The sequence below is a fragment of the Patagioenas fasciata genome, chromosome 15, assembly GCF_037038585.1.
Source record: "Patagioenas fasciata isolate bPatFas1 chromosome 15, bPatFas1.hap1, whole genome shotgun sequence".
Lineage (NCBI taxonomy): Eukaryota > Metazoa > Chordata > Aves > Columbiformes > Columbidae > Patagioenas > Patagioenas fasciata.
In genome coordinates, this window is record NC_092534.1 from 12,090,021 (window position 1) to 12,116,862 (window position 26,842).

Sequence of the window (26,842 nt, forward strand, 5' to 3'; positions counted from 1 at the left end):
AGATGCTGTAGTTCAACATCATCTTCTGACCAGGGACCACATGGACCACATGGACCACCATCCACAGCTCCCGCACAGCCACCTGGTGGCTTTGGCATCTCTTTCTTCCTCTGGACTCTCAACATTATATTTGTGTCTTTTAGGATGCTGGTAACCAGTAGCTTAGAGAGAATTCAGGCTTATGAAAAAATAGGAGCGTATTGTATTTTAGACTTCTCCCATGAGCACAGTAAATGGCAATGGGTTATGGATCTGTGTTTACCCATGGCAAGAGACAACTGAAATTCCATGGTGTGTTTTATATACTGAACGTAGAATACCAATTACATAGATGGCCAGCCACACTGAAAGTAATGCTGAAGCGAGAGGAGGCAACAAGGAAGGGGAAAAGCTGGAATTTAACAAAGGCAGATGAACCTTTAATACGGCAGAACCTCTGGGAGCCCTGAGACACTGAGTCCAGATGTTTGGAGGTCGCTGTAACCTGACTCCAAGAAGGAAGAGGATGTATTTCTTAAAATTCCCTGTTGTGCTTTAATTTACTGCAGTCTTGCAGAGGACGCATGTGGTGATCGCAGGTGGAGTTTCAGATTGACCATAAACATGAAGCTGGGGGCAAAAGACTTGAGCCGTTTCAGGTTTGGCTGCCAAGACGGTTGAGGTACAGATTTCCATGAAAACATCTCCCTCGCCTTCCCCTGCACTCCAGTAATGGGGACCAGAGCAAAAACCTCCAGCAGAGACACTGAAGCACCAACAACCCCTTTCACTTATGGCAACCAGGGCAGATGCATGGATGGAGGTTGTTCAGCTGATGGCCCCTTCTTTGCTGGGTGGAGAAGGGGAAGGAGGAAGCAAAACAGAATGGACAGCAACATTTTGAAGCCCCATTTCTTATCTGTGGTCACATTTCTTCTAAATAGGCCCAGGAAAATGATCTCTGTAGTTCTTCAGGACCCCACTGAACACTTTGTGGGGAGGAGAGTAAAATATTGGCCCCATAGTGTCCCTGGCACCATCCCATCCGCTCACTGAATCACAGGGATGGGGCTGATTTGGATGGGTTTCGGAATGCCCCCCCTCCCAATCCTGACCCTTTTCCCTTGGCTTCGTGCCCTCTGAGGTTTCTGGACCACAGTAACGATCAGTGTTTGATTAGGAGAACTGGCAGATTTGCTGCTGTTGCTACAGAGGGATTTGTGTGGGGATTAGAACTGATTTTCAAGGGTTGGCTATGGAATAAATGACATTATTGATGCAATAAAAGCAATCCCTGTCCCTTTCCCATTCTCCACTCCCGCCATTCCCAAGCCCGATCCAAACAAACAATGCAGCGTGATTTGTTTTTTCCAGAGGAAATTCTTAAATCTATATTGACCATGTCCTGATTTTTCTACTGCCCTTGTGCTTCTGCATTTCTCCACAGCACCTCAGCAGGTGCTCTCAAGTACACCATGATGTAGATGAGAAATGATTGCCCTTCCTTCTCTCCCAACCTGTTCCATGCTATAGAAATGCAGAGTTCAGCAAACCTCTCCCTCCCAAACCTCTTACTTTGCTCTGGAAGAAGGGACCTGAGCTTTCAAAATTCAACCTCTTCCAAAAACCACCATCTCCTCAAGGAAGGAGGATGCAGCTGAAGGAGATACAGAGGAAAACTCTCACCTTGAATGTACCCAGCCTCAGGGATGCTGGTGCAGGGCAGCGCAGAGCCAAGCATCCAGGCGAATATTAGCAAAAAACATTGGAAAATGTTTAAAAATGGTTCCTGCAGAGGAAGTGGTTACAGTAAGGGTGAAAATAAATTCATCAGTCTCTTGTTCCCAGAAAAAGATGAGTCCTACAAAGAAACAACCAGTGATCTGTGCCTGCCAGGGACCACCCGACACTTCAGGCTCTGGAAAACCAGGCGGATAAGAACTGCTGTGCAACCCTGGGGGGTGATGAGGAGAATACCTGAGGATACAGGCGACGGATCAACTCAATTCCTGGGGCTCACAACCCGAAATGGGAGCAGACGAATGGAAAACGCATCGCTATGAAACATTTGCATGCTGCAGAGCCCATTTGGTGCGGGACGGTTTGGTTCCTCATTTCATCTGCTCATTTTCATGGCTTCATGGGTTCCAAAGGCCCCACCAACCCTGACTGCCGTGCTACACAAGCTGTAACCTGGTACCAGTCATTCCTACACTGCTCTAAGGATTTACCGCTTATTTTGTGAGCATTTCCATTCAACTTTCTCCATGCCCCCACAGCATCACCTTACAAACAGGATTTGTGCAACTGGGAGACCCATAGATGTTTCCTCTAACACCAGCATGTATTCAATAAGGATGTGTTTCAGACAGGGGAACCAGTTTTTCAAGCTTTTCAAAGGTTCAGAGCCTTGGAGCTTTATAAGCTGAATGAATCAGCTGCATTGCTACCAGAAAGCCTCTGGGGTTTTCTCTTTCATCTCTTCTCTCATCAGCGTAAGTCATGAGAAGTGCCAATGCGATGAGTAGCGAACGTTGTTTTAGGCCACTTGCTTTCTCAGCCTTTGCAGAACTGGCACTGATCTGGGGTTTCTCTCTGCCTGCAAGTTTTTCTAATTAAATTCGGGTGTAAATTTAAAGTGCTATATCTCTTCCTGAATAGCTCCACATGTGGACATCAAGCCCAGACCAACCCTGTGTTGTGCCTGTTTAGCTTAACTCATCTTCAAAGTAGGTTGCGTATGTGTGAAACGAGCAGTAAATCGAGAACACCTCCCGCGGACAGACAAACTGCCAGGGTGCTCCTGGGAGAGATGCAGCTAAAAGGCAAGAGTCCCTTGGAGGGAAGCAAAAGAAGTGAGACCTAATGCTACAAACACTGACCTGGAACAAGGCATTTTGGGGTTTGATGCTCAGCTAAGCTCACCCACCGACTCAGCTTCTATCAGCAAGCAAAAGCCATTACCCTCCGCAAGATGCAACATTACCCCAAGGAAAGGAAAGGTGAGATGTGGGGTGTGCAAACCATCCTCCAGGAGAGGATAATCACGGACCATCACGCAGCATCTCCATCCCACGTGTGGGTGGACACGCACCCCGGGAAGAGCCGGGTACCGCTGCCTGTGTCCAAGTGCAACATCCCGGCCAGCGCCGCAAACAAACCACAGCTGCTCCAAGAGTCCCTTGCGCTAATCGGCAAGTTCTCTGAGTCACCAGCTCCAAAAAACCCCCTCCGTTTTTATAGGAAGATGAAAGTAATGAGTGACACAGGTTTCCTGTGATTTCTAGCTGTTGCATCACTGAAGAGATAATGTCCTTGGCGGTGCCTGGGGAATCTGATGATACAGCTGTGTAAACTGCGTGTGGGCTAAAGTATCTGAGGGCCGCATCCTCATCCCAACACTTCCAAAGCCAAATAAAATCTCTCTGGAGGCAGCATCATTACAAAGAAACATTAAACCCGGCAACTCGGCTCAGAACTAGCAAATGAGTTATTTTCATCAAAGCAGGACGCTACAAAATCCATCTTCACCTCTAGCTTATGCAGCCTGGACACCAAATTCCATGGCTTTGTCTCTGCCCTGCAATTACATGGGATTTATTAGAATGGCTTTTATTATAGTTATTCAATCTTTGTGCAAGGGATAGTGGTAAAACACCTCTGATCTGTAGGTAGTTTTACGGATGTACATGCAGCTGACACAAGATGTGGTTAAATCCAACTACCCACATGCATAAAAGATGCACAATTTTAACTTGGCAGCAAATCACTTACTGAAATATGCAAATTAATCAAAAAACCTGAGTTGATCACCTGGGAGGACAGCAGGTACCAGCTGGGCACACAGGTACCTCTCAATTAACTTGAGTCACGCTGATGGCACCAAATGAAGGTCGGGCCCACCAGCTGGTATCACAGCCCTTAACTGCAGCAAAATCCTCCCTCGCCCCAAGAACATCACCCCAAAGGCCACATCCCACTCCCAGCCCCTTCCACTCCTCAAACAGGCACGTTCTGTCTTCACATACCTATATCTGACACCACTAAATGATTCTCTTCATAATACATGTATTATAAACTCCCTTTTAAAAAAACCCTCATACTCTGCCATCTGTTTCCAGTTAGGCTGTTCTGATCCCTTCTTTTTTTTTTTTTTTGAAATTGAATATAAAATGTTACTTAAAGGTCCCAAAATATAGGTGGTGGCGGGAGAGAACCCAAAATCCAAATAGCAACACCACCATCACCCTGCCTAAAAGCCAAGACTTGGTGAGCACCAAGGGCTGGGAAGATGCGATGTGCCCAGTTCAGATCAGGAACAAGGTACATAAAACATTATTAAACTTGGAAGAACTTTACCATCATTTCAAGCCATTCCACTGAAACTGGATAAATCTACAGCTTCAATGGACATTTGACACGTATTTGCGGGCGAGTCCTTTGGCCTGGGCAACGTTAACGGATCATAATGGTTTTAGTTCGCTTTAGTAGCTACACCTAAACATAAATAAATATCGCTGGGAAGATGGTAACAGCACATGTTCAAGATCATGTCATTGGCTTCAGTAACATCTCCAGTTTATAGCTGGTCTGGCTCTTATCAGACAGAATGGTTTATATCTACACTTATACATACATGCAATCACATGTGCAGCACATACTTTATCTCCCGTCCTCGCCTGGACCCGAACGCTGCAGCTCAGCACCGAGCGCATCACATCTGGAGAGCGCAGATGTTCTGAAGCTCTCGCAGCCCTGCCAACTCATATCGTTTCACTGACAACACCATCGGAATAGATTTTTCTCTTTGAGCCCAAGCACCTGGACATTCTGCTAGAGCACTGCAGACACAAAGGTTTCTGCATCGCAGAGAAATGTTTAAAATCAAACGCAAAATTAAAACAGGGCAAGAAAAAAAAATAATAATAATAAAAAAATCCTCCCCCAGAGCCGAGGAGCCTGAACTCTCCACAACGTGTTCCCTTGGCAAGGGAAGAACCACATGTGGTGGATCTCAGCCATGTCATTTAATACGGTTCTGGAAGGTGTTCGCACAGTGTGGAGAGCGGTGTGAAGCCTACGCCGAGCGGCACAGAAAACGAGACTTGAGAGCACCCTGGAAGGCTGTAACATGGAAGAAACACCATGGGCAGCCAGAATTGGTCGCATTTTCATTACACTTAGAGCAAATCTCGCAATTTGGGGATCTGACTTGTGATCTTTGAACGTCAGCGCTTAGCAATACACCCAAAGACACGGGGCCAACAGAGCCAACCTGGTCCTTGGGTCTCCCTGGCTTGGCCATGGCGGTTACTGTGACACAGCAACAACACCAACTGGGGCCACCCTGACACACGTGGCATCTTTCAGCACGAACCTGACACTCGGTTGGAGCTCCCCGCTTTGGCTCAGCTCCCTCCGCTCCTGCCACCGTCTCCATTTGCCATCTGAGCTAACCCACGCTGCTTGGAAGCCAAGCCAGGGCTCTTGGAATGGCCAAAGTCCTCCTGGCCCCAAAACCAAGAGCCCCAAGTCAACAGTGAAAATTAATACGGACCTTCCTGCCGTGTTTTTACAGCCACGGCAGCGCTCTGCATCCTGGGGGCCTCCTGTGCAAACCTTGGGTGTAAAATCTTGCTCTCAGGTTTAATCAGCAAAACCACTATCGGTAGCAAAGGTGAGATGACACATCCCCAGCCGGGGACATCTCAACAAGGTGCCTGCAAGCCACCGCTAAACCCAGCACATTTCAAGTCAGACAACCAAACGCAGAGGCACCAAAAATCAAAGTCTGACAGTGTCCCAAAGAACCACATTTTCTTTTCAATTTTTTTAAAGAAAACAACAACCCGCAAAGCCAAGGCTGTGGGATCCCTCCAGAGCCTCTCGCGTGCCAGCAGGATGACTGATGGTAAATCAAGGCAGCTCGGGGCTCGGCACAGGCTGCTGCCAGGCGGCTCCGCCTGCTGGAGTCACCCACGGTCCCCTTTCCAATTAATCAGGTTCCCATACTGATTAACAGCATGATTCATGTCTCTCGTTAGGCGCATTCTGTAACAAACAAGGCTGTATTTCAAGGCCGCTGGCTTAATGGTTAAAATAAATACCTTCCAAATTTCTATTTTCAAGTAGCTGAACCTTTTCCACCTTTACAACTAATTCAGACTTCCTTCAAATTATTTTTCTAAGTAATATAACAATTTGTTTTTCATTAGAGCTTGTCAAAGCCGGACTTCGGTTTATTTTGAGAGAAACCAGCACTCTCCAGAAACTGTTTAGTACAATTCGAATGACGCCCAAAGGGGTTATTGCAGCCACAATCAAAATAGAGTTTACAGCACTGGCTAGGGGTGACACTTTATTTAATGATTAAAAAAAAAGAGAGAGAGAAAAAAAACCCCCAGCCCCCTGAATCAGAAGCTAATTAAATGCACTCCTATGGCTAACAGTAAGTGTTTCCAAGTCACTCCAACTACTGCAGAATGCAAGAACTTAACTTGTTGCTAACTAATACCAGACACCATTATACGAGCAGCGTTATTTACTGATTTGGGGTGGTATGTGCTGGTTTCTCGTGTCTGGCACGGCAGCCTCGCCTTGCAGCAGATACGATCGAGCGGGATGTGAAATCAAATATAGAAGTGATTAAATAGTTTGGGTTCTGCCTGCTTAAGTTGGATTTTGGGGGGAGTATCACTCAGTATTTAATTTAAGGTGGCTTAAACATAACAGAAAATCTACCCTGTAACTCCTTTGATTTCACATGCACCCAAGTCCAAAGCAGCTTTGTAAACAATTCAGCTGCAAAACTATTTTCCACCGGACCATTCCTCCCCTAGCATCAAACTCATGTTCTGCTGTTCATTTTCCTGGGATGTTCTCTGTTTGTTATTTTTTTTTTTTCCTTAAACCACAACAAAATCAACAAAATTTGGACTTTTGTGAAGGCTGAATCTCCTCTTTGTTTTCGGGGGGGAAAGGCTGCCCGGCCCGAGCAGCAAACACCCACTCGCTCACACCCTCCCGGGGATGCTGCTTGGGGGACCATGGGCCGGGCATCCCACCCCATGGGGATCCACAAGTGAAATCAGGGGATATCACCTGGAGGAATATCATCTGCAGCCTCTTTCATGGTTTTAAGGGCACTCGCAGTGCCGATCTTTATGGGAGAAGTGCAAACAGACACCCACATTTTCTGGTTGCTGCCTCCCGGCAGCCCCGGGGTAGCTCCTATGGCAAATCGGTAGTGGATTTATTCTCATGTGCAACATGTTCATAAAGCAACGACACTACTCTGCATCAATAAAGAGAAAACAACTACTTGAGCAGTGCAAACGTCCTGTAGGTGCATAATTAAAGCAGCAATGAAGGGCTTGATTCCTCTGCCACAAGCCTGGGAGTTGTGTAACCCCGATAATCCTCCTAGAGACACATCTGATTTACACCGGCGTTAAGAAAAAGAACAAAACCGAGCTCGTATCTGACAAGTGAAAACAAACACTGGATTCAGATGCTTTCTGCAGGGAAGGGGGAGCTGTTTAATTTTTGTTCCTTCTCGCTGGGCTGCTGCTGTGACCTCTGCTACCTCCTAAGTCAGCAACACAATATGTTGCAGCTGTGGCACTGCAGCAGCATGATTTAATTTGCGTGTGTGTGGCTGGAAGGGCAGCTCATCCCTCCAACGTCCCTCGGCATGGCAGGAGTGCTGGGAGCCGGGGGGAAAATCCCCCTTCGCCTCCCATGCACAGCTCTGGAGAGGAGATGGGAAAAGGATTGATGAGAGGAAAACGTCCATTTCCATCAATGTTTTTAGGAGGTTGGGGTTTGTCCAAGCCAAAGAAAAAGAAAAAAAGGCAGAAAATATCTATCTGTGTAACAACTGTTTTCTGCTTAAAAAAAGAAAAGGAAACTGACTTTTCTGCCCACTGTCCCACGTGTTCCCAGCCCTTCAGCGGCTCAGAAAGCGGCTGTGTCCCCGTGCAGCTCCTTGGCCAGACCCCTGGAGCTCTCAGGAGCTTTTCTTTGTCAGCGCTGAGTCTGAGGGGGTTTTGGCTGCGGAGGTTTTATCTTTGCCTTCTGCAAGGCTGCAATTCAGCTTTGCTCTTGGCATTGTCATCCCTCCGCTTTATATACGGCTCCTGCTGAAAAACATCCCGGGACAGCCCGAGTTTATAGGCAAACCTCGTCGGGAGGAGGAACTGGCGATCCCAGGGCTTTGCTGCTCCGGCTCCTTCGGGGAACGTCTGTCCCAGCGTGTGACGCTGGGGCTGAGCTCATCCCGGCACGGACGGATCCCCCCGGCAGCTCCTGAGGCTGCACAGAGGATGCTCCAGGCAGCAGAACATACCGGGATTTTTCAGGGACCATGAAAAGGAGTCAGGATCCCCAAATTCATCCAAATCCAAAGGGATCTGAAGGTCTAAAACTCTCCCCACATCCTAAAACTCTCAAACTGTGCCTATATGACTATGACCCAGAACAGCGCAGTGGAAGCAAAAGATCGACCCTGCCATTCCAACAGAGCTAGCTTCATACTTTCCATTTACTATTCATGTGTTTCTGGATTTTACCTTTGTGATACTGAAGCTTCTTCCCAGCTGGCACAGCCAAAACGACCCCCGGGTTGTAAGAACCCTGAGCCCCCTCACCTTGTCCCTAACCCGGCGCCACCCGCCAGCTCGGAGGGGCAAGGTGGCTTTTTCCTGGCTTTTTGGCTTTCCTCTCGCTTCCCCTCATCAACCCGCTTGCCAAGCAGTGTAATTTTACTGCCTGCCTCAAGGAGCCAAGAAACACGTTTGCTGGTGTAAGCCGCGCGTTAGACGTCGTGAAAAAACATGCAGCTTCAGGGTTTTAGGAGCCAGCGCCGGAGAGGAGCGAAAACACCCGCAGAGCAGCGGGGCCGTGGGTTTGCACCCTCTCCGGTTTCACTCACGGATGCTGGTCCTCGGCAATTTGTGGCTATGGGTGTTTGAGGGATGGACCTACGGACACGTGAAGGTGACTGTGTGAGCACAGGGGCTGGAAGAGTCAATGAGGAGAGAGGGCAGACGGCGCGATGCTCTCGTGGGTGGTGTGGTGGGAAGGGGAAAGGACTTGTCTTCCTCACGTAACACTTTCATCCTCCCTTCCCTTTAAAAGCACAAGCTCCTCAGGGCACAGGCAGGCTCTGGCTTGATGCTTCTACAGAACCATGAACAACAGGGTCCAGACCTCACCTGGGGTCTTCAAGACCCACCAAGAATTCTCCTTTCACTTCCAGATACTAACAGCCACATTTTGGACTTTATTTCTCCTGAACTTTGGGCTGCTTCAGCCCTATGTGTATATTTTTGAGGCTCAGACCCCAACACTACTGACAAATCAGCCAATCGGTACCATCAGACTCAAAATGAAAGAATAATTAATCAAAGTGCTTTGTGAATCACTGGCCACCCCGACCACCTGCAGCTGGATTTCCATCCCATTAAGCGAACATCACATTCAACAGCCACTATCAAGAGATGTTCAGTGAAAACTACCCCATCCTTAGGAATTAGAGAAGGTGCCCAAAACCCCAACCCCAGCACTGGAAGTTTAAATGAGGGGACACACATGTCCCCAGCACCTTGGTGAACAAGGTCCTGCCTCTGCGCAGCAGCTATAAAGTGCAGGAAGGACAACAATAAATGCTAGTAAAAAGCTTGGAATATTTAGCAAACCCTCAAAAACTCTGAGGTTCTATAGGAACAAAGGGCAAACTCCACCTCAGGCTTATGTGGAGGTTTCTGTGGCTCAGACTGGCCGTTTCTCACCAGCCTGTTTTTACGGGGCAGGAGCTGAGTTACACGTCTCTCCCCCGGCTCCATTCCTGGCACAGACGCTTTGCAGCAGTGTTGCTCAGCACGTCAGCTCTGGCACCTGCTTACCATAAATCCCTAACGACGCTGAAAACTTAAACGTCCATTTAGTGCAATTTCTGGTTTAGATTTCGATTTCTACATACTGTAAATGCTAGAATGTTGGGTTTGGTTGGTTTTTTTTTTAAACGATGCTGTCTATTTACCTTGGAGATTCTCTGTAATTGGCTGCCGTTCTTCTAAGATTTCTTTCTAAACGCAAAAGGATGCTCTCGGCACAGTCTAAAGGGGAGGATTTGCCACTGTCGCTTGCCAACGCTTTCATGCTGGCTGAGATTTCTGAGCAGGTTCCCTTGCTGGGATGGGCCAGTGCACAACTTGGGGTCTCAGGAGCCCAAGGGGTTTAAGTTCCACCAAGCACCACAGGAAAAAAGCCTCGTGGATTGATGTCAACCTGTGCAGATGGGAGTTTGGGAGTCTTTGCTTTTGGAACATGTGTGATGGCACAAACTGTTCAGTCCTGTTGAGCACCAACCTGCCTGTTTGCTGTGAGAATGCTCCTGAACCTGGGACAGGCGGCCTGGTGGGACCCTGTGCCACCTCATAGGGACAGTCCCTGGCACTGTCCCCATTGCACAGCCCGCCCGGGGGCCACGCGGCTGACGGGGCCTGGCTGGAAAATCTTGGATGACATTTTCTTTCCGCTCACCTTTGATCCTGGCAAACGTGCTCTGGGTGCTGCAATCGGATGGAGAGTCTCTCTGTGCGCAGATGTCCTGCAACAGCTACACCCACAGCTGTAAATCACAAAGCCCTCCCCAGTCCGGTGGTTGGCGACAATGAACGATGATTTTTCTAATGGGAACTGGCCAGCATTCAACCCACTCCTTGATTATTTTTTTTAAGCAAAGACTATTTATATCGAAAGACTTGCATTAAGTAAGACTCTCTGATTTATTCCAGATCAAAAAGCAGCCAAAGGGGGAGATTTCTGGAAACCTGAGCTACGGGGCTCGTAGCAGAGCCAGCAGACCCCAAACTGAGATCACAACATTAATGCACACGAAGCACCAAAAACGTGGGGCATCCTGACTCCTTGTGCCCCCACTTTGGGTCTCATGAGGACACGGGTGGGTGGGTGAGCACGGGAAGGGGATGGTCCCTGCGCAGTGTGTGCTTCAGCCATCGTCACCCAAATGTCCCGTGGACAGGAATCTGGTGGAGGACAGACAGACAGACATCCATCCATCCTCCCAGGCGTTCTCTGCTCCCCCGAGCCGCTCCTCTCTGACATTTCCAAACTCACTAAGCCTTTTTCCTTACAAATGTGAACCAGGCAAGAAGAGTAAGTTCACACTTGAACCAAAAAAAAAGACTTTTCTTTAAAACACAGTTTTTTTGGGCTCCTGACAAAGCAATATTCTCCAGGCCAGTTAGAATGTGGAAAAATACACTTACTCAACCTCGCCACCATGACTCCAATAACAATTATAAAATGTCCAATAAAACTTGCATGTAATGTCAATTCAAATCTTGAAAAGCAGAATTAAGTGGTATATCAACATTAAACTTTACTGCTTCCTTTGCAGAGCAGAAGTATTGTCAATAAAAGTCATTCTGAATGAAGAAAAGGGCAGTAAATATTAAATAAACAGGTTTTTGTTGAAATGCTATAAATGCACCAGAGCTGCATTTTACACTGGGACCCTGTTTTCCTTTGCAGACTCCCCTCATGATAGAAATCAGTCAGTAATTGCAAACTATCAATAAAGCACCAATTAAAGGGTGGTTAGATGCATGCGTTTACAATATGGCATTATGAGCCTTCAGTGTATGTAAGTTGGCTTTCTCAGATCCCACTGGCTCCGTCTGAAGTTCCCCAGCACACAAATGGTCGCACTGCTCGTTAGGGGCCCTGCCAGGAGCCGGAGGGCGCTGGAGCTGAAGGCTTGGGGCGCATCCCCCGTGTGCCCCATCCCCGTCCCCAACCGCGACCATGGCAAGGATGGAGAAACCCAGAGCTGAGAAGGAGATGAGAGAGGAGCCTTTGGTCAGGCTTTCTGGTCATGGACATATATTCTGGTAGAGATGTGAAGACAAAGCATCACCACCTCAGTTCCTTACACTATTACTCTTCTGCCATGGCAGAGCACGACAGGTTTTGGCAGCTGGAATTTGGCAACATGGTTTCTTTTCTCGTAAGCCACTCACCATCGTGCGATCTGCTCCTTTCTGACATTACTCACCTTAGAAAGAGCCATCACAACCCCTACACTTCTTTACAGGCAAAAGTCTTTCTGCTCATGATTCCTGCTTGTTAATCCAATCTCCAATCAACCAATCTCAACACCGCCTGCTTCTGCAACAAGCAGCCAACAGAGACGCAACGTTCTGCTTCGTCCATGAGACAAAAGAGCACCTTTTTTTTAGGGTTGGGATGAACATGATCCTCCAAGTGAGCCTGAAAACCTCAAATGTGATGCCCATCGCAACCACAGCTGGCACTGCGTGGAGCAATGACCCTCTGGGTCAGAGCTCTTCTGTCCCTCCAGCTGCCCGAGATCCAGCCCAACAAAACCAAATCTGATGCCAAACGACGTGCCGAGCGAGCAGAGGTCCAAGCTGTGTGTTTGGTGGTACCCAGGCACCACAGGATGCAGGAGAAGCAGCAGGCATCTCTGCGAGGGCACAGATCCCGTGGCTTATGTCGGCCCTTTCAGATCTGATCATCATTTTTGTGGTTTACTGATGGAATTTATAAGCCGTTCTCCAGTTTAATCATCACACGTATTTACAGGAAGCAGTAACAGCTCCCGAGGATGAATTTCATGATGCTGAAGCGACATTGAACAAACGGCGCGGTCAGCAAGAGCTGAGAGCTGCGCTTCTGCCAGTCAGAGCCACTGGGGTTCAACGAGAAACTTGAACCATCCCCGGGCAGAGACGAGAGAAATCAGATGCGGTCTAGTAAATTATATATGCAGGAGCTTCTGTCCTCTGATTTTTGCACAGATTTATTTATTTCATGTGCAAAAAGAAAAAAAAATCAACGGGAATGTGAATGCCATTAATTTTGGAAGAAATTATTTTCACTATGAACCTCGGTCTGGTGGTTGTAAAAAACAGCTTAAATATTTTTGGAGATAAAGAACAGCCCTTGAATGTTAAATATAAGAAAATCCCTTCAAAGGGTGAAAGATGTCTATAAAAATTAACTTCTGGAGCATCTCACCTGGAAGAGGATCTGCAGGAGGCCGTGGACGATGCTCATCCGCCGTCCCAGGAGGAGGAAGAACGGCACCAGCAGCTCGATGAAGTGATTGACCAGGGTCTCGAACCGGTGGAACCACCACGGTGAGCGATGCATGAAGTAGGCGATGGGGTTGGGCACCGGCTGCGTCTGAAAGATGGAAGAAGAAAAAGAATCAGTCCCCTCCAAAGCTCATCATCGGGGGGAGCTACAGAGCTCTTGGCCTTTTTCCTTATGTCTTTCCCCAAATTCGCTTGCAGGAGAACTGTCCTTTGCCGCTGGACATTCATTTCTTTCTAGAGCAAATTAATTCCGTTTTCTTCTGCAAACTCATGGAATCTTTAAACCAATACATCTTTTAAAAAACCAAGAGCTTTAATTTTCTCTTTTTTCCATCCTAACCAAACCGCACTCATCTTAAATGAAACCCGCTATTATTTAATACTGAAATGTTACACATAGCTCAACACCAACGGCTGTTAAACCGCTCTGGACATCATCAGAGCAATGAAACAGATACAGAAACTGAGAAAGAGATTTTCTCAGGGTCACACGGGAGGTCACGCAGAGCCAGGAATGGAAACCAGATTTCCAAACTTAGGAGATATTCTTTCAAAATGTTTAAATTTGAAATAAACGTGGTGGTAGAGTTGCTTTCCAAAATCATAATTCGGGAGAGGAAAGTGTAATTCCTCTAAACATGCTATATTGGTTTAAGGTATTTACATACTGGCCTTGTGACAATATTATTCTTCTATCGGCCTGAAATCTTTTGACACTGGGAGATCTCCCATCCAGTACAGTACAGCTGCACATTTTATAAAGGAAACAAACCCAAATCCTGATACATTAGCAACTGCCACCCTTAGAAATACTGCAATTTTAGCAAAAAAGTGAACAATTCATCTCAGCATATCTGACAAGCTCAAATCCATCAGAATTGTTTTAAAACTGCGACAAAAAAAAAAAAAAAGAGATGAAGATGCAAATTTTAATTGAGGGAGACACAACACATCTTTAAATTATTTGCAGCTAAATCAAAAATACAAACAAAACAGGGAAAATAACCGTACGAGGCATGGCAACCGAGTGTGCTTCCACTGCCAAATCCCACAACTATTATAATTCCTTATTAGCAGAGCTGGGATTAATAAAGCCGTTGCTTTCTCCGGGTTGGAGCTGCTGTGAGCCCCAGGACAGCAGACCGCATCCTTCCTCCCCGGCCGGCGGGGCCGGATGGAGCCGTGTCGGGGTCAGGGGCTCTGCCAAGGCCACTCGGCGAGGGGACAGGAGGTCACGGCTCCCGGGTGCCACCGAGGGTCCTTCCCCTCCGCACGGGACCTGTTTTGAGTTAATCTGCTCGTTGGACTGTGCTTGAGCATTCCCAGAACGTCAGGGAGGCTCACAAACAGATTGGTTTTTGCCTTGATCCCAAATTGCTGAGAAATGCTTTTATCCTTCCTAAAAGGCAAGTTGCTTTCTTGGCTTCTCGGATTATTTTTAAGTGCTTTAACCATGATGAGGTATCAGCCCTAGAGGTTGCAACGTTTGGCCCACCTTGAGCTGGTTTCTAGGCGTAACCGCCTGATCCCAACAGGGCAGAGCTGCAGGAAGGTGACGTTGCTGCGTCCCCCCCGGGATGCAGCCGCTGCCCTTTCCCCATCGCAGTGCGCTGGATCCGCTCTCTTCGACACAGACAACACTTCTGACCAGGGACCATGGAGAACAAGCAGTATTACACATCTAATTCCATCCCTACTGACATACGTAATTAAATCTCACAATGCGATGGCACTGAGCTGTTGGACATTCGGCTGTGGCTTAGCAAGGCTGCATTGACACTAATTTTAAAGCAAAGACCATAAAATAGAATAGTTCGGTTGGAAGAGACCTTCAGAGCCCATCCAGTGCCACCCCTGCCATGAGCAGGGACATCTTCACCTGCTCAGGTTGCTGAGAGCCCCGTCCAGCCTGGCCTGGGATGTCTCCAGGGATGGTTCATCCACCACCTCTCTGGGCAGCCTGGGCCAGGCTCTCACCACCCAAAGGGGGAACAATTTCTTCCCCACGTCCAGCCTGAATCTCCCCTCTTATTTTAAAGCCACCACCCCCTGTACTACTGCAACAGGCCCTGCTAAATAGTCTGTCCCCCATCCTTAGCTACTGAACGTGCCACTCGGTTCCCCTACCCCTTCCCCTCCATCCCTGGGTCACGCTGGTGCCTCATCTGCCAAGGTCAACAGAAGCCAGCACATCCCAGCTGTCGCTTTGGGCTGGGACTCACGATATCGTCCCCTCAACTTGTTGTGCTTAAGGGGAAAAAGATAAAATTCTTGCTTCTAGACCCGTTGCAGGGGGGCAAGAAGTAGAAGAAAGTTCTTGGTTTGGGCTCATGTAGCAGCCACATATAGGTTCACATGGGGATGGTTGAGGTCTGTCGCAGTTTATCTCTCGCTGCTGTGCTTTTTAGTAGCAGCTTAATTCTCAGCATGGAGTAGAAGTAGAAATGGGGAAAAATGCATATAAATCTAGCATGGGTTAATAATTCACTGCCAGGTGCTATAGCATCACCATCCTTCACTTTATCAGCGCTGGCACTATCATGGTGTCAGTGGGGGCAACACCGCGTGACAGGCAAGATAACTCCCACAAGCATCCATTCCCAAGCCCCAAAGCCTAAACCAGCAGCAGACACACCGCAAATAACACATGGTTCCTCAGCACTCGTTCTGACAGAAGAAATGCATTTGATAAGAGCACCACCGGAGATGGAGCCTCTGGGGACACCATCAGCAAGGGACCCTTCCTGCCCACTGCCACAGCTGCTTCTCCGGCGTGTAAACCTTGAGTATGTAAAACAAAACGCAGCAGTGGAGAAGTGATTCACATGTATCATTTGTTTAAAAGCTGCTGGGGGAGGAGAGCGCGGGGTGTGTGTGTGTGTGTGTTCCTCCCAATGCCTTCCAGATGCTGCAGCAGGGGTGTCCCGGGGAGAAATCCCTGTTTACTCAGGAACGGGGTGTTGAGGCAAGAGCAAAGACCCAGAGCAACGTGTGAATTGCTGCAGCCCCAAACACAGACACCTGTGACACCAGGATCGCTTCACCCGGCTTGTTCTGCCGGGGATGTTGAGCTTTGGAGAAGCATCTCGAGACAGCCAGGAGTCCCCCGGCACCGAGATCTGTGAACCCCTGATACGCACATACAGAAAAACGCAGCTCCGAGTCATGTGCAACTCAATAAACAAGCCCAAGGCAAACGTGCGGTGCCGGGAACAGAGCGGAGCCCTTGTCTCCAACAAGCCCCATTTCTGGATGCCTCTGTGAAACATGTTTTTAAATAAAAAAATGATTAGCAAAAACGGGCTTTATGTGTCAGCACAAGGTGCGGTACAATAAACCTTCTGCCTCCCTCACACCTCCAGCAGCCGGAGAAAAACTGCGCTGCAAATGCGTTTTGAGATCAGATTGGGGAAAATTAATTCCATAATTCACGGGGTAGATTTGTAACGTGTGACTGCGGGGGCTGCTGGACCAATTCTGGGCATGTTCTCTGGCTTCTATCTACCCGGTTTTATGAGGGCTGGTAACAGATTCTAAAAATATGCACAATAAACTGTTTTTTCTCCCTAAGGGGTCTATGGTTTAATTATGTTCTTAGTGAGAACCATTAAAGTGCTAAGTACCTGAAGACTCCTAATTTACTAAACTATACGCTACTAAAACCCAACAGAAGGCTATTATACACCAGAGTAAACGCTCTTCTCTGGGACTGTAAATGCACATGGTCTCTCCTCTCAGCCTCCTTATTGCTACGGCATTACATAAACTCCGACTGAGTATTTAATCCCTGTGTTGGATACCCCAGCTCAGCCTGGGGATACCTCCAGGCTCTCCTCCCCATATGCAGGAAAACAAGTCCCGCATTGTCCTTGAACAACCCAGACGGGCCCGGGGATGTGATTTTTACAGCAGCACAACTCCCATGCCAGGAACTGGGAGGGTGGGGAAGACCCTGTCCCATCAAGATCATAAATGAGGAGGAGCCCAGAGATACATCAAGTCCGTTTTCTCCTTTGAAATGATGGGTTTTTAGCTTCCTTTGCTCTGTGACATGGATGCAGGAGCCTCTCCTGTATCTGCTCGCTCAGTGGAGAACCTCAACAGCACAAACTCACCAGGCGTCTTTCAAAAACCAGCACAAAGTTACGAATTAATCCGTTTCAAAAAGGTGAACAAAAATTCCATTCTTCTACCTGTTTGTATAAGGCAAACTGAGATTATCTATTGAGTCAGATAACCAAAAGTATACTTGGTGTTAATATTAAAACAACACTAAGGACAGCCTTTCAAAACATCACCCTGGGTGCCTATTGCAGAAACTGGGCTTGGCGAAAAACAAAGCAAGTCATAAATATTCCTATACACTCTAGATACTATAATTTCTTTTCCCAGTGAAAGGCACCTACTTAACCAAAATACTCAGATCTGAGGGCACTTAAAGCAGAAAAATCTAGAAAAACAGAAGGAAATAGAGCAACAGCAAATACGAATAAATGATGAGAAGAACCAACTATTTGGTCAAAAGAAATAGGATTAACTTGGTGCAATGGACACTTCATTAACGGTTTGTGGGCACTGGAGATTCCAACAGGGAAGACCAGGAAGCCTTTGGCACAAGCAGAAAGAGGTGAAAAGCAGCCTGAGGGGTATTAATATTTTTCTGAGCATTTGCGGAAGGTACAGACGAACGGTAAAGCACAGCTCTCCAGCTTCCCAAGGCACCGAGGCATGAACTCATCTCAGCTTCAAAGCAAAGCGCTCAATTCTCTCGTACTTCGGACCAAAAAAATAGAAAGGATTCTCCATCGCAGAGCATAATTTGATCAGCATGATCCAGCAGGCTGTTTTCTCTGCCAGTCGATTCTGCTTCAGATCTTGACCCTTCCTCCCAATGCATCTGCAGATCAAAGCTCCACTTTCCCAAGCCCCAGCAGAAACAGCGTCCCAGCCCCGTGCAGAAGAGCAAGAGGCAGAAACGAGGTAAACTGGGTCGCCAGCAGCTGCTGGGAAGTGTGGGGAGATGCGTGTCGTGACCGAAATCAGACTGTCTCGTGCTGCACCGTAACCAAGGGCTCCTGCAAAACACCCGTCCTTGTAACCGGGGGGATTATGGAGAACTGCTGCTTCCCGCCTGCGAGGCTTTGTGGTGGGCATCGTGATTGATGAACATCAGGATTTTGCACAAAGATACACGTGTAGGCAAGGGCTTGGAAAGGAAATTGAGCTGGGAACTGCTCAGCCTCTTGTGCAAATCCCAGCTGCACCTCGTGCCGTGTCTATTCTACACGCACATCTCCACGTGCGTGCTGCTAACAGACCTGCACACACAACAGCTCACAGGTTAAGAACAGCCCATTTAAAACTTCCCAATTATTAACACGATTCCAATCAAAATCAGACAAAATTGAAAAGAGGCATCTGTCTTAAAATGCACAGAGATCTAATATCGGGTGGGTGGGTCACAAGGGGTTGGCTCTTCAGTAACGCAATATCAAAATGATTAAGTCTCGATAGATCTATGAAAAAGAAAAGTTACCTATATGTTCTTGCTGGGCAGAGCTTCCCTTGTCCAGTCAATAGTAATATTCAGTTCATAGAAAACCACACTGGAATCTGCCTGCTTTGAGACAGCAACCCAAGCCAAGGAGATGTGTGTTTGACTCGGTGCCAGCACGACCATAAAATGTTGGCAATTTAGTAGAGACGTAGTGCCGCGCCACTCTCCCAAAGGACCTAAATAAACTTCAGATGTAGAACATATATTTTTACTTTTTATATATATAAATCTGCTGTTTCATTTTTAACTCCTTTCCCCAGCCGTCGCTCCGTCTAAGGTTTTTCAAAGCTGAAACAGGTCCCTACTTCTTCCGACCCAGCGAAGCCTCAGCAACGAAAAGTTAAAAGCATGAAAAATCAGAGAAATGATTCACGTCTGGGCATTGGGTTTCTTGGGGAATGATGGCTGCACATGTGGCTCCAAATGCCGGAGGGGAAAGGGTCTTGGGAGAAAACTCTGCTGTGCAATTTCATGCCTCGGTGTTGTAAAATATCCCAAGGATTTTTTTGGGTGTTTTTCCCTGTTGTTCACAAAGCTGCACTTGCAAAGTCACCAGTGTAGGTGAAACGCTGCTGCCACATCCGTGACATCCGAGCCAAGCTTTGCTCACGATGAGTCAGCCCTGACTTACCCAGTGAGGATGCGCTTTACCTGGATACACCGAAATGACGGATTTTCGAATTCCAACGAGCTGGGTGGGGGCAGAAGGATCTACAGCACACTGTATGCTTTTCCGGGCTGCAGCTCCGAGCTGTCCTGCACTAACAAAAAGCACATTTCCACAGCCCACAGCATACCTGTTTATTGACACTGTCTCTCCACAGCGTGCCTCCGAGCTGCCCGCTGTATATAGAGTTAATTGTGGATGCATTACAGATTCACCTATTTATTCTGTACATTCTTGGAGAGGTCCAGAGCTAAAATTACACAAAGAACTGCTGAACTGTTCAGGCTATTTATTTGTTCAAAATCCCTTTAAAATAATTAGCGGGGCCTGGAACAGACATCTCGGCTCTGGCGGGGCCAGAAGAAGGTGGTGAAACCAACTGCGGGTCATTCCTGCCTTTGGGGAGGAGGTTTTTTTTATTAAGAGCACCTGAGATGGGGCATTTTTGGTTTAGGGAGCGGACTGGGTTGGAAGGTCTGTAAGAAACATGAACTAAGAGCAAGACATCCTCACCAAGAAGGTCCTTCCCAAGGAGGTCCCATCCCAAAGGCAAAGGGGAGCTGCAGGAATCCTTCTCCCGGTTTGACAGCCAGCGGCCATCCAATGGTCCTTTCCTCATGTGTCTCTTATTCAGAGATTTTCCGATACAGAAACACAGTTCCTGGCCTGGTTGTTTCCAACAGAGCTCACCTTCCCCGGCGGATCACGACGCAGGTCACTCACCAATATTTTAAATTGCCATTTAAGAGCATATTGCAAATGTGATCCTTTAATTGGTCACTGTTACGGCTCTCTATTAGAGAAGACAAGTTTTTCCACACAAGGTAAGCCCTTGCGAAAGCACTGAAAATGTTTAAAAACAACCCAGTCCTGATATATTTATTATATATTTCAATATGTATAAATAATTTCATGAAAAGGAACGTACTGAGTGGAAACTCCATTTAAAATGTGATCCCAGATGGTGGCAAAGCTCTAAAATTGCAAGGCAACATGTAAAGAAAGATTAACGACCTCAAACAGGCACAAATTTATGAGGTGAAAGCCCCCGTAATCCTAGAGAAAAATGATACCGAACGTTAGACTAGACAGCTAGAAAATACCTCTGCTTAGTTCATGTGGCCTCTGCCATTTTACATTTTCTTTTAATACACATTATTCTGGGTTCATTTAGCCTGTTCTCCTGCAGGCCAGAGGTATTGCCTTGGTCCATGAGCACGGTGATGGATTTGCCAGCTCCCATCAACTGGTAAATCAGGTCACAGGCAACAGCTCTGCTGTCCTGTGGTCTTGCAAATGGGTTGTGCCCTGTCACATCCTGGTGACAAACAGCCCAAAAGAGTGGAAAACAGAGCCAGGACATCATGTCAAGCATTTATCATCACTGCAAGACCCAAAGCTCCACCATCAAGTGGACCGAGATGATGGTGATGTTTCCCGCACTAAAGCTCATGCAGTTCCTTATTCCGCCTACGTAAGAAACGTTTCAAAGGAAAGTGTGGCAACATTTCATCCCAAAGAGCACAGGTCACCCCAGGAACCAGCATCTTCCATGCTCTCACTTCTAGGTAGGACCAGATGGGATCTTGTGGGTCCCACAGCCCGTCTTCCCAGGATATGTGGCACCTCAGAGACCTCCCTGATAACCCTGTGTTGTTCATCCCGCTGATGATTCCCCCCCGGGACCTCTGCAAAGTCTCTTGCGTGGTCTGCATCACCCGGCACAGACAAACAGCTTGGTGCCCAACAGTGAGTGAGTGATACGGATGAATTCACCCCAAAACGCCTTCAAGTTGCGGGTGGTTTCCCTTATCCCATGCTCGTGCCTTCACCCCTGGGCTGCAGCACGTCCAGAGATTGTATTTCTGCCCAACTCCTCCCGGGTCTGAGGAACCTGCCCAGCAAATTTTCCTACGACATTTTTCCTATGAGAATTTTCAATGAACTGGGATTTTCTGACCTTCTCGGCAAAGAGTTCCTGGCACGCTCTAGCTGATAACGCAGCCGTGGCACGATATCCAAATCAGTGTGTTTTTAAACCACCACAAACAAAAGGAGATTCAGTCGGCACAGCAGCGCCCGGAGCCAGCGCTGCGGTCACACAGAGCGGCTTTGCTGAGCTCGCTCCTTCAAAACACGGCTGTTCTCTGGGTTGCTGTCACCCTTGGGTGCAGATGAGCACTGGGATGCCACCTGCCATGGGAAATGGGTGACAGCAACCCGCGGGTATAACCGGGACAAGGACACATGAACCAAAAGCTGACCGAGGGCTCTTGTCTGCTGCTTTGCAGATCGAGGTCTCTGTTTTGCATCAGAAGCCGCAGAGCCCTGGGCTGTGATGGTGTTCTGCTGCCAGCAGATAGAGCTGTAGCTACCAGAAGGTCAGATAAGTGTTTAAAACAGAATTTAAGTACTAAAAATACAGATCACAGGCTGCCGAAGCTGAACCTACAGCATATAAGATGGTCAAAAGAAGAGGAAAAACTACTTGCTACAATAAAAGAGAAGATAAACTTGTATTCAATGAGGACAAAGCCCATATGCCCAGAGCACAGCCTGCTCTCCCAGCTGAGGATTTACAGGAAAATCATCTCCTGGGTGTCCTGGTACAACTCCGCTGTGTGTGGCTGAGAACAAGTGCAGCAAGGGGAGATGCTGTGCTGAGGAGCACGTTCCTCTGGCACCCACAGCCCTGCGAGCGCCCATGATGCCTGCGGGGACAATGACAGGTCATTGCCAGCCCTTTTCCTCTCATCTGAAAGGTCCCAGTGAAGGGGGGGTTCCCAGGTCTCCCACAGCACAGAAGCCCCAGGTGCAGATGTGGAGCTGGTGGGATCACAAAATCCTCGTGGATTTGCCCCAAACAGCAAGTTATTTCCAAATCAGCCAAAGCCAGTTTTCCACCTCACCAAAGGCCCTCATGATGCAGCACGGTCCCTCTTCTCTTTGGGGATGCGCTTCGAAGGGCAAATCTGCTGCTTTAGCGGGACAGTGGATGAACGTCTTTCCAGGGACCCTGGGCTTTAACCTGCCATTCACGACTCTAAAAACCTACCGTGGCTGCTCTCCCAAAGGCCCTCATTACTTCACTTTTTAAAAGTTCGGTGCTAAAACCAGGATCGTATCTCCTTCAGAGGGCTATTTTCTTTTCTTTCTGGTGTGCATAAATACGACATTCAGCACCAGGCCAAGGAACACATGGGCAGAACCCGCGGGCGGCGAACGCCAGCAAAGCCCCCGGCTCGTGCCTGTGTTTGGATTAGGCAGTTTCGTGGCCTGGACATTTACAGTTGGGTTAGTTGGGTTTTTTTTTTCTCCCAACTTGAGCCAAACAGTGAAATCTTTCATAAAACGCGTTCACAAAGGGTAAATTGTGCCATGAGGAACCGACCACCTGGATGGTCATTTGAATTCTCCGAACTGGAACCCCACCGCGCCCCGGGCCGAAGGCAGCGCCGGGGGCACGAAGGGGAACTCGGCGTCACGAGCTGCCTCGTTTAACTTTCCAAATGCCCAAGGGACACAGGCATTTCAACCCACTGCCCGGTTTGAGCCATCGCTGTTGTAAATGAAACATCCAAGGGGTGGAAGGGCACCCTGGTGCTGGTTCGCTCTATGAGTAACCCGGGCCGGGCTGAGAAGACTTCGAGCCAAGGCAGAAAAAGAAGGAGAAAAACCTAAATTGAAATTTTCATACTAAAATGAAACAAAAGAGTGATCCCAACACTGACCAGGTGTTTTTGCAAGGCTCAAAATGGCAAAACAAGCTGAAGATGGTCACTGCCCATCCATCCTCCTCTTTGTACGAAGAGCTGCCACGCGTCCCCCTAATGCTGTTACCTTAAAACATTCTTCCAAAATAACAAAAATATCTGACCCGACACACCTATTGGAGTGGTGCAAAAATGGATGGGTATTTTGAAGGAAATAGAAGTTTTGCATAAGGTCCTTGGGATGTGAGAAAGCACAGGGTACGGGGCTATTCTACCCTTCCATACTGAGTTCACCCAAGAACCCGCGGCGCAGACAGGAGGCGTCTGTGCTCCTGTGCACCTCACCTCTTTGCTTCAGACACCGAAACACACATTTCTAACACGTATTCTCGTCCTGTTTCATGTCTTCTTCCAACCTGTTTTTCAGCAGTAACACCTGACAAATCTGCCACATACGTTTTCCAATTTATTGAAAGGTCTTGCATCGCTATAATGAAGATGTTTTTTATCCAAAAAGTTTATGCCAATTCAATCCAACTTGAATATGTACATAAAATAACATATGGTGTGTCTTATTGCCGTTCTCCTCTAGAAACTACAGTGATAAGAACACTGTGATAACTCCACTCATTCTAGTCCACAGTATCTTACAAATTTAACTGTTTCTCCATAGGTGAAGTTAATACAGCTCCTGGATAAGCAGGCAAAAAGATTTTTCCGTGATACTTGGTCAAAATGACCTTTTAAATGGGCATAGAAATTACTTATCCCTTTCACTAGGCTCTTGGTGATGCTCACACTAAGGTTGTTTTACTCTGCACCAGCTCCACAGAACACACTGTGGCTGATTTGGGAGAATTCAGGCCTAAGAGCACTCATAGAGCAGGATGGAATAAAAATAATCCTTTCATTTCCAAAGGGGGAAAAAACACCCCAAAAGACAGAAACAAATCTGCCACAGCACAGCAGGCTGGAAAGCAGCATCACCTTCAGCCCTTCGCCCCACACGAACACAAAAGCAGGAAAAAACAGGTAACTGTCCCAAAGATGAAGCCAAAAGCTTAGCAGGGATTATTTCTGTTTTCAAGCTTTCTCCCTAGTAACAAAGGATGTAGACTGAAAGAATTTAGGGCAAGCAAAACAATTCACTAGAGAACTCTTTGCCATGTGGAGCCGACACACAAACTCTTCCAACAGTTGGATGAAGCCAACAGCCAATTCTGCCCTCGCTCGCCAACGAACGGCACCTCGACAGCCCTTCAAACACGCATCGCGTCTTCTTGGGTGGAAACCGCCCCAAGAACTATTTCTATTTTTTAATTAAAGAGTTTAAGAAGTGACTTCTTACAAAGACATGACAATTTGCTAGGAAATAATACACACACAGTGGGACACAGATAGAAATACTAAATTCCACTAATGCCAGGAAACAGGTTTGGGCATCTCTGGACATCTGCATACAAACCTGCTCTTGTTATAAACGCCCTCATCCTGCTCAAGGCCTTTCTTGAGCGAAAATAATAATTACCTATATTTTTAAGGACAATTTAGGAATGGAAAGTTCTACAGTACATTCTTATTAACTCTGGTGGTTTACCATCCAGCACAAAAACGTGACAGATTTTAAGCAGCACGTGCTGGAGTAACTTGTTAACCAAGATGGAATTTAGGATGTCTGCAGGGTTGGGTGAAATCTCTGCTACCAGCACCAACCAACATGTATCTGAACATTCAGATCCTTTTGCTTCGAGATCCACAAAGTATTGCACTTGAGTAATCGCTTTGCTTGTTTTGTAAGCGTTGCCTGTTTCTATGCTTTCCTAAAAAAAAGAAAATAAATTCCACAGACAAATAAATTCTACCCAATAAATGTGTCGTTCTGCCATCCCCGTGGACATAATAATGCCGTCACACTTGTCCCAAGTTGGACAGCTTGCAACTCATCATTATAAATAAGACTCCCAATCTATGCCAAACTTCTCATTTTTAAGAAAGCCTTTTACCTCCTTTCCTAACACCAAGTAACGTCCTAGAGCAGGAGCTCTGACCCAAGGAGGGATGGTGGCCATGGTGCCGGTCGGTCCCCGTGTTCGTCCCACCGTGTTTTCCCCCGGGGTGGGTTTGGGGGCTGAATTTCTCGCATATTCCGGCACCGCTGGCACCAGCGCGTCACCCCCGGGAGCGCCATGCGCCTGCCCCAAACACTGCGCCCATTGATGCCGTGGGCCGGGGCGATGCCGGGGGGGGGGGGGCGTGTGTTTGTCTGATGAAGTGAGGTTCTCGCTGGGTATTTAATATTCCCCGTCATGCAGGCCTGTTTCTCCTTGAGCCCGCCTGTCAGTTAAGCCCGGGGATGTTTATTTTAACGGCCACTTGTGGTCAAGGCTGGTGCCAGTTGTACGGCATCGGTTACGCAGATTTAACACTGGGGACTCGGCCCCCGGCTCCCAGAGCACGGAAAGCAGCCAGGGCCGCCCAGGCCTAATGTGAAACAACTGAACTCTTCCAGCAGCCCCTGCTCCAGCTTTAACCCTTGCTGAGCTGCCTCCACAGCACCAGCTCACCCAGCAGCCGCAGACCTTGTCCCCATGTCTGTCCCTCCCAGCCTTGTCCTCTGTCCTGCTCCCTGATCCCCCCCAGCAGCAGAGAGTCCTGCTGGGGTGATGATCTGAAAGCTGCAAGAAGAAACAGAAAATGCATTTGGTTGCTTAACAAAGCATTTTTTTTTGGGGGGGGGGGGGGTGGGATAGAGAGGGTTTTAATTCCTCTTATGGATTTAGCATTGCCCCAAGGGCACTGCAAGCGTCTGCTGGGGGCGATGCCCGGGCTGAGTGCGGGATGCTCGGCACCCCTGCCTGGTGAAGCCAGCACCTCACCAGGTGATGCCCTGGCCACCAACATGTCCCCTGGAGCTACGCCCTGGTGACACAAAGCCAAGTCAGCTCACACCCTCCTCCTTACAACAGCACCCCCTTCCTCCCCAAACCTGAGCCTCGTGGAGAGCGAACACGCGTCGCAACGCTCCTGCCACTACGCAAGAGTCGGGAGGATGCTAAAATGTTAAATAAACTGTGGGCCCGCAGCAAAATTATGCATCCTTTTTTGATCGTCTGGACAGCCTCCAAGATGCTAATCAGCCCCAGATTAAGTCATCAAGCAAACTGATGAGCAATCACATTTTGTCAGTACAGCTGGACATCATTACCTGGAGCTGATCTTCCGCCGGAGAGGGACGGCGGCTTCTTGCCATGGATCAGACTGGGAGAAAGCGGGAGGAGTACAGAGGACCTGCGCTCAGCTGCTCTGGTCTCCACGACACCTCCAGCTCCATTTCTCCACCCTACCTGTGCTCATCAAAATTGCCTTTTACCCCCAAAGCCATGAGTGCCGTGCCGGTCCCAATCCATTGGCAAGAGCTCTCGGTCTCAAAGCAAGCATGTGTTGAAGCGTTTTGCAGAATTACTACACATGTCAAGATGGAGATAATTATTCTGTGGAGAAACATCAGCCTGTGGAAGTGCTTTAAATTACAGATATTGGTTAATAATTATGTGGGACAATAATTAATTGAAACCCGCTACTGGAGAAGTACAGAGGAAATCTAAGCATCGCAACGCTCAAATTCCAAGTTCATTTGTCAAGAATTTGTTAATGGGAACAGATTCAAGGCTCGCTCCCAATGTAACCCCACCGGGTCTGCAGAGCTCTAACGGATCAGAGATTTTCTCTAGGAGTTAAAACCTGCCCAGTAAATCATTTAAAACTGGAGGAGAAGCAG

At 47.8% G+C, this 26,842-nt stretch overlaps 1 protein-coding gene across 10 annotated transcripts in view; it reads right to left on the reverse strand.

The window, feature by feature from the left end:
* Positions 1 to 26,842, reverse strand: part of LMF1 (lipase maturation factor 1) — a 179,789-nt gene that overhangs the window by 42,433 nt on the left and 110,514 nt on the right. For all 10 annotated transcript variants that reach the window (XR_011741523.1, XM_065850449.2, XM_071815279.1 and 7 more), the window contains one exon: positions 13,048 to 13,215. Coding sequence is in view for 9 of the 10 variants with exons in the window: in XM_065850449.2 (XP_065706521.2) it covers positions 13,048 to 13,215 (168 nt within the window). In the remaining variant the exon portion in view is untranslated. The remainder of the gene's footprint in view (positions 1 to 13,047; positions 13,216 to 26,842) is intronic.